The sequence below is a fragment of the Priapulus caudatus genome, unplaced genomic scaffold (assembly GCF_000485595.1).
Source record: "Priapulus caudatus unplaced genomic scaffold, Priapulus_caudatus-5.0.1 Scaffold230, whole genome shotgun sequence".
Classification (NCBI taxonomy): Eukaryota; Metazoa; Priapulida; class Priapulimorpha; order Priapulimorphida; family Priapulidae; genus Priapulus; species Priapulus caudatus.
The window spans coordinates 97,092-105,787 of record NW_014577291.1 but is presented as its reverse complement, the minus strand read 5'-3'; the positions used below and the strand labels follow the sequence as shown (position 1 = coordinate 105,787).

At 45.5% G+C, this 8,696-nt stretch overlaps 1 protein-coding gene across 1 annotated transcript in view; it reads left to right on the top strand.

The window, feature by feature from the left end:
- The first annotated feature begins 6,591 nt into the window (after positions 1-6,591).
- Positions 6,592-8,696, top strand: part of LOC106807720 (dual specificity mitogen-activated protein kinase kinase 6-like) — a 4,229-nt gene continuing 2,124 nt past the window's right edge. The window contains exons 1-2 of the mRNA XM_014810154.1: positions 6,592-6,825; positions 8,105-8,277. Coding sequence (XP_014665640.1) covers positions 6,592-6,825; positions 8,105-8,277 — 407 coding nt within the window. The remainder of the gene's footprint in view (positions 6,826-8,104; positions 8,278-8,696) is intronic.

The window sequence follows — 8,696 nt, the reverse complement described above, 5'->3', positions numbered from 1 at the left end:
TGAGGAATCATTGGGCATAGTAGATGGCGACGGAGGCTGGTAGGCGGTGCGTGACTGAGAGCGGCTCACATGGGCATGGTGTTGTGATCCGGGCGTGCGCGCGTGTGCCGTGTGTGTTTGTGTGTGTGTGGTGTAGTGTGTGTGTGTGGTGTGTGTGTGTCGCTGCTGCCTGTTGTGTTGTTGTGTGTTGTGGTGTGGTTGTGTGTTTGTGTGTATGCCATGCTGCCGGCGTACGTGCGTGCATGCCTGGATGCGATGCTTCGTGCGTGCGACCTGCGTGTATGTGCACATGCGGTGTGCGCTGGTGGTGCCGGCTGTGTGCGGTGCCTTGTGTGCTTCCTGTTGTCCGTAGTGCTTGCGTGGCGTGAGTGTGTTCGCATGTGTGCGTGCATGCGTCGTACGGCATGCCTGCGCGTACCGTCGTGGCAGCCTGCGTGCGCGTGTGTGTTTCTGCAATGTGTGCCTGAATGAGATGCGGTGACTGTTATTATTGTGTGGGTGCAGTATGTGTTTTGCGTGCGTCTGTGTACAGTATCTGAACTATTGTATTACAACAGAAATTTAAACACAAATAAAATTGAACTTTTAGGAGCATACAGGTGGCAACATTTTATGAGAGGACCGCAGCACGGCGTAGTTTAGCAAATGCCTAGTAGATTTTCAGGAGGGTGAGAAAATAGGTGGTTGGGTCTGGGGTCAGCCCAAAATTTGGAAAATGTAGATCGCAGAGATTGGTATTGAAGCATTTGAGACATGTACAGCCTTATTTGAATACAGACAAATCTCATCATTTTAGAAGAGAACATTATATTTTGTTAATTTTGCTCAAATCTAGGGGGAGCTGCCCCCCCACCCTCGCAAGGGGTACTTGACCAGGGAGAGAATCGTGAGGCAAGATGAACAGTAATAAATCCTAACAGTTAAACTTGGTTAATCTCGGTAAAACATTCAGAATTGCACGTAAATTTTCCAATCGATAGATCTGACACTTAGCAGAACTGCTGCCAATCCAATATTAACCTAAAGGTTTAACAATTCGTAACTTTATACATCGATAGGAAGGTGACACCATCATGTTGTGACTTACAGATACAGCTATAGTGCCTATGACGTGTTCCGGTATCGTCTTCCCATCTTTGAAACGGCTTTGTAGATTTATCGACCGATGTGTCCATTACTCCATGCATATCCACACATCACCCTATTGAGTACAGATGAAAATATCATAGAGAATGAACACAATTTTACGATGGAAAAAGTTGATTTCTCAATATTCATCCACAATTAAATGAAAAATTCTTCATGCATACATGTGCATGTCGATATATTTTGTGGTTAAATATATGAAACTCTACATGATGCTAATATTTTATAGCTGTTGTTCGAAATGGATACCAATGTGCCACATGCATAATTATAGTATCTACATAATGTACCATAGTAAGAATCTTTAAACCAATTATTCTTCTACTAAATATTTTTAGAATCCGTTAATTAAGCTGAATTTACACCGACTACCGACTCTATATTGGCGAAGTGCAAGTTGGACCAACTTCCAATTCGCCAACTCCAAGTGTGAAATGAACATTTCTACTCCCAAACTAGTTGCTATCGATCGCTTGGTTCTGCGCAACTTTTCGTTTACACTGCCCGCATTGTCGGTTGCATAATTGGGAGTTGTCACATTTCGCCAATATCGTCCAAACAATCGTAGTGTAACCCAGTTTTGGTAAGTAATGTTAGTTAGTGTAGCAGCTACAGACATCCCACTACTTACTATGTGCGTAGCTAGGATTTTTTCATACGGGGGGGGCACTGGGCCTTCACCTTTCGTGGGGGGCAATATATAACCTTTCTTTGTATTTACTGTTCTACGCATTGTTAATTTTAGTCAAGTTTTTTTATCAAGCATGAATTTTCAGTTGGGCGGCCACCTGAAGCGGGCCAGAAAATTTGTGGAGGCTCGTTGCACCCCCAGGCCCCCGCGTAGCTAATGCCTGTACGTAACTCCCAGGAATAGGGCACCATAGAAGTGTACTGCTGTCGGAGCAGTGTCCTGTCGCATGTGTATTCAAGGTCCATGAGGTTCTTTTCTGTCCCGTGCTATTTAGCTGGCTGATCCTCTGCAGAAGATCGAGGGACATTAACATGGAAATATTCACCAGCGACTACCTTTACGCGCACGCACTCACGCACGCACGCACACGCACGCACGCTACACTTTTATTGCAAGAATATCACCTCGGTATTAACAATCATACTGCTGTGTTAATCCTTTCATAGAGAAACATTATGAGACTTGAGCAAATTGGCAGTCAGACAAAAGGGCAGCAGTGAAACGGGGTATAGACAACGTTTGGGGTTGGCTCTCCGATGTAGTATAGACAAACTATTCATAATAAACAGCTAGCAGACCTGTCATTTTTTGCATTGCGGTGTGTGGATCTCCATATAACACTACGATTCATCTTTAATTCACATTAACCAAGATGGAAAAACGCACTGCAAACAATACATTAGAATTTTCTAAACATCTACTATAATCTGTCAGTGTGTAATAGTTTTAATGTAAACTCTCTCAACTGCTCTAAATTCTGTTAAGATCAAAGACCATTACATACTATTTCAAAACCCCACCAAACGCACGCCTCACGCACAACACACACACGCACCAGCTACGCGAGCACACACACACGCAGCACGCAGCACGCACGTCACGCACGCACCGCACGCACACACCACACACAACACCACACACACACGACACACACCTAGCCTTGCAACAAGGTTCTTTCTGTACCTCAACCCTCACCACTTCAGATATTGCTACAACGAATAAAGATGGCACAAACACACAAAAACCAAAAAGAGATTGGCTGTGCCAGGCTTATAATAAACCGTAAATCTATTTCCATTTCAACCCTACGAGACTCTAGACGAGCTGAAATTCGAAAGAAAAATTTCACGTACGGGGGGGGGGAGGGACCGCATGTGGCCAAGCAATCGGCTCGTAAAACCACCAGCAGCAGCAGCACCAGCAGACGCCTGTTTGCTCACGTTACATTCACTAACCTAGCACAAGCCCATCAGACAACTGAACGTCATACAGTGTTCCGTAAGCCAGCCAAACGAACAGCTGAAACGATGGGAGTGTTGATTGCGACATACATATAGCCCAGGGGGGTTAATACCCTGATATAGCTAGTGTACACGACCGTGCGATACAGGACATGCGGTGTCCACATCTGTGTAGATACATTTCTTTTTGTGTTGTTCGTTTTTCACTAGCACATGGATATTGCAGGGAGGTTATTTGTGATGGGATGATACTGATACTGATTCATTGCTTGTGTATCTACTAGGGAACTGACAACAGCTAATGCCTAGGTACGCCTCACAAACACATGGCTATCTTTCCGACTCCACACTCTCTGACTGCTACCTGCATCCACACCAACGCAGCAGCGCGAGCAGCGCGGCAGCAGCAGCAGCAGCAGCAGCAGCAACAGCGAGTAGCATGTACAGCGACAGTAGCAGCATAGCAGCACAGCAGTAGCAGTATAGCAGCAGCAGCAGCATGCAGCTTTTTTTTTTTTTATCTCTTTTTTTTTCTTGTTTTTTAGCAGCGCAGCCAGCGTAGCAGCAGCAGCAGCAGCAGTAGCAGCCGCAGCAGCAGCAGCAGTCAGCCACAGCGCCTGCTTTTTTTATTTTTTTTCTCATCTTTATTCAGCTTTTCTTTTTCTTGCTCTTTTATCTTCCGTGTCCTATTCTTATGGTATGTCGTTTTTTCTGGTTTGCGTGCATGTGCTTCGTTTTACTATCTATTATTGGGTTCTCTTCTTTTTTTTTTCTCTCGTATTGTTTTAATCTTCTCTATCTCTCTTTTTCTTTTTTGTTTTGTGGTGTTTTTTTTTTTTTTGTTTTCTGCGCTCACAGACTCCAGGTGATCCGGGCCTCTGGACAAAGTTCTCAGTTGTTGATCGTGATCGACGTCTTCGAGTCGAGGTTCCGCGGAATGCTGGAAACAATCGAAAATGCGACGCCACCTTTAGCGATCGATCGCTATCGATTATTGTAGACGCGTAACCCCGACTACCCCCCCCAAAACACGACGTAGAAGCGTAGAGTAAGTAGAAGTAGGAGTTAGAGTTAGAAGTAGACGTAGAAAGTAGAAGTAGAGTAGAAGTAGAAGTAACTAGTTAGATTGAGAAATGGCAAGAGAGTAGCCATAAACTCTGTAGTGCTGACTAACATCCAATCACAATCAGTGATAACGCTTGCAGTGGATCTATTTATGCATTCTGCAATGCACACAGGAGAAAGCTTAACCTGGCCTTTGCTGCCATCTGCCTATCGTGAAGGCAAACAATGCTGTCGCGCATGGCAAGACAAATATTTTGATTCCGAAGTGGATCAATTCAATTGACCATACGATGATTCGATTCACAAACACTGATCATTCAACGATAAACAATGAGCAGATTTCCTGAAACCTTTTCCGTAAAGAGCATCCCTACATCTTTGTTCACAAAATCTTAAGTGTCGTTTTTTTTGCCGTCTTATTTCTGAAGTTGCGACATTCCACTGTCCGAATTATCCTTTTGTTTACGAGCGAGACCACGTCGATTAAAAGTATCCGCTCATCCTGACAGTTATATAAGAATAAATGAAAAGCATGTATACAAACTGGGCTTGGCGGTTCACTTCCATCGATTTACTTCCTTTTAGGAAGACAAACTTTGAGGCTTGCCTGTGTTATGCACTACAAATAAAGAAATTTCCAATAATTGCTGAAGTACCAGTACCCAAATTAACGTTGAGGTGTTTGTTATGTTTCCATTTCATATTATGATCTTCTATCTTTGTTCAGTTTAGAACTATTGTTTCTTCTCTACTGTTCTATATTACTATTCTAATCGTTACTAACCATTATCTAGTTATGCCACTATGTTATTCTTTTCTTTCTGCTTTGTGTCTTACTATCGTCGCGACGATGTACTCGTTTGAACGTCGTAGAGCCTCGGACGGGTCTATGTTACAATGCTTGTACACATATGTAATTCACAAAGTCTTTACTACTAAGCATGCTTGCCGATCATTGTGGCATTCATTCGAAAGTAGATATATTATGACAGCAAGGTCACATAACTCCCGTAATGCATTACTCAGTATTCTCGATTCCCTACGCATCAGTCACTACACCAATACACCCAACCTGACGTGAATTTGCAGGAAGCAAAATATAGGATATTGCAGTAGGATAAATACACCGAAGTTACTTTCGGTACCCGTTGGACGTTCTGTATATTAAACATAAATCATTGTCTATCACCTTAGCATGTCTTTCCCTAATTTATCATAACGAAGGTGTGAGGTGGGCCCACTGGTTATGCCACTTCTATAAACATCATTGCATCTCACAGCGCAGGTCTGAGAACATCAGCGATGTTCATCGTAAGACGTTACTTCGCTCGACCTATGCGTCCCGCATTTCTACTGTGTTTCATGAATTTTCTAGACGAGTGAAAAGCACCTTGATGCATGTAAAACATTAAGCAGTTCTCGCTCAAGCTTGTCATACGCTCGTTGGGTCTCACTTGTCCCTCTCGCCGAGTTAGCGCTACTGCTGCTGCTACTCCTGCTGCTACTGCTGCTGGCTAGTTGTTGTTGTTGTTGCTTTCTGCGTGCCGAGGCTGTCTGTCTTATCTGCTGCTGCTTCCTCGCCTGACCTCTGCTGTCGTGCTAGCGCCTGTACTTGTTTTGTTCTTGTGTGTGGCCCTTGGCTAGCGCTTGCTGCAGTATGCTGCTACTGTCTGTAGACTGCTGCTGCTACTGCTCTGCTACTCCTCTGCTACTTGCTCTGCTTACTTCTGCTGCTTTGCTCTGCTGCTGCTGCTGCTGCTACTTACTTACTATATACTGCTGCTCGCTGCTACTTACTATGTGCTGATGCTTATACTACTAACGTGCTTTGTATTTATACTCGACTATGCTCTGCCTGGCGATGCTGCTGCTGCTGCTACTGCTGCCTATTGACCTGCTGTATGATGCTACTTGCTACTGCTTCTACTACGATGCTGCTGTAATTCTATCTTTACCTCACTTGGCCACGTTACTCACTGCTGGACTTTACTATTATGTACTGCAGTCGTGCTGATGCTTCACGCTGCGTACTCACTCTACTTTGCTGCTCTATCTGATAATCTACTGCTGCCTGCTGTCCGCCTGATGATGCTGTCTATCCTTGGCTCTGCTGCCGACTCGTGCGTGTTCGGATTCATCATGCTGTTCATCCCGCGATATGTGTCTGCTGCTGCTTACTGGTAACTTCCGCTACGTGTGGAGATAACTCTCTGCCAGGAAAGAGGCGGCCGCTTGGCACCGGGTTCGCTTCGTGATCAGCTGCATTGTCATGTTTGCCGCGTGCAACAAGAGCTCTCGGAGAAGCGACAGCAACAGCAGCTCCGTCTCCGAATCGTGCGAGTCAACAATCATTTACCAAGTACGCAGAATCGCGGAGTTAGGCACAACCCGCCTTGCGAGCATAAAGTGCCAGCACGTCTTAAGCCCTCAGTCCACGCCCCCCTACTCATGCCCTCCGTGAGCCCTCCGTCCATGCCTCCCTACTCATGTGAATCTCATCAGGTCGTGAAAGCTCTGCACGACCTTCACACGAAGCTGCGGGTGATCCACCGCGACGTGAAACCCTCCAACATCCTCATGAACCGCGCCAGCCAGGTGAAGATGTGCGACTTCGGCATCAGCGGCCAGCTCGTCGACAGTCTCGCAAAGACGGTGGATGCCGGCTGCAAACCATACATGGCGGTGAGTGTCGCCGCCGCCGCCGCGGACGCCGCGCCCGCTTACGCCGTTCTTGCCTCTCTTCTAGGTAGTCAAGGCGCTGCACTATCTCAAACAGAAGCTGCTCGTCATTCATCGAGACGTTAAGCCCTCGAATATACTCATAACGCGGCTCGGCCAGGTGAAAATGTGTGATTTTGGCATCAGCGGCTACCTAGTCAATAGCCTCGCGCAGACGCAGGAGGCTGGCTGTACGATATACATGGCCGTAAGTGAAGCCCTCCCCTCTCTGGCGGCATTCTGCGTGAGATGAGGACCCTGCCCCCCCTCACGTGTAGTGCGCATGCAGCCCCTGCGCTGTCTAGTGGCGGACGGCTGCCCGCACGCGCCGCTCGGGTAAACACGTACACGCGTCCCCGCCCCGACTCGCCGGAGGCGCGATCGCCGGACGCTCTTGTGTTTGTCGCTGTGGCGAGATCGGGTCGGGGAAGGTCGCGTCGCGTGTTTTACTCCACGGAGCTGTCTGCGGCCCGCCCCGCTGCACGCTTCCTCTTGCGGTCTATCGCGGTGTCGGGCGGCCATGTGGCGCGCACCCCTGTAGCTATGCAGCAGGCGCACTCTCTCTCTCTCTCTCTCTCTCTCTCTCTCTCTCTCTCACGTAAAGCAGATGCTAGCTGCGGTGGCTGATGCACGCACGGCGAAGCGGCTGCCACGCATTTATCTTCTTTTTGCTCTCTGCTATGCTTCCGGGTTGTTCTGTTTCTGGTAATAGTCGACTTTGTAGCTCTCTTATGAGTTCGGCATCATTTCTAATATGATTTGCACATTTTGTCACCTGGCTTCGGAACCTGCAAAGCTTCGACTATGTTCAGTTTATCTCAGTTTTACGTAATGAGGCTGCACTCGTTCTAGACTATTTTTGTGTACTGTTTATTGGTTACGCGCACGTGTTTTATTTCGTATCTAGTCATGTGTGTGTGTACGTATGAAATGTGAATGAAGAATGTAAATTATGAGCATTTCGTTTCATATTTGGTAGTTTGTGTTGTCAGTTCAAGATAGACTTGGGTTTAAGAATGAGAAATATTACATTCATCTGGTATATTTGATCTCCAAATATTGACTTGCGCATACTAATTTTAATGCATACTAACAAGGGCAATGAACCATACTGTTGGACTCTTTCACCGCAGATTGCCAGGGGTCTGGATTGTAGAGAAAGGTTGATTACGTCCTTACATATGTTGTTTAATCATGTGGTTTGCACATGAGGGCATATTCTATGTTTATGTCACATTTGCAGCCAGAGAGAATCAACCCGCCGCGTGACTACAAGGGCTATGACATAAAGTCGGATGTGTGGAGTCTAGGCATATCCATGGTATGTACTCAATCAAATGTTTTAAATAGCGCGTCTTTCTTATGTATTATATGTACGTATTGGGACTTTTTTACACGTGAAACTCAGCAATATTGGTAATATATTTTGTACATAATTCAGTACAATAATTTGGTACATATATTCTGTGTTTGTTTTCTAAATCTGTAAAATTGTTTTCGTGATCTACTCCCACTATCACTGTATTGTAGCAGTTGAACTTTGCTTCGAGATCAAACCAAGCTATCAGGATTAGGGAGTTGCATTATAAATGTTTGGATACTTATTATGTCGATGAACATACATTTAACTTTGGGTCTAAAGCAATGGTAATCAGAAAATTTAATATAACAGCATATTGGAGGCTTATTGAAACACAATAAATTGCGTAGGTTCACGATTGAGAAAACAGCAAGCTTGCGGACATTGTATGCTTGACACCAGGGTTTCTTATACATAACAGGCACAGTGGCGCACCGCTGTTGTCAAATTTAAGATCACCATTGTGAAAATGTTC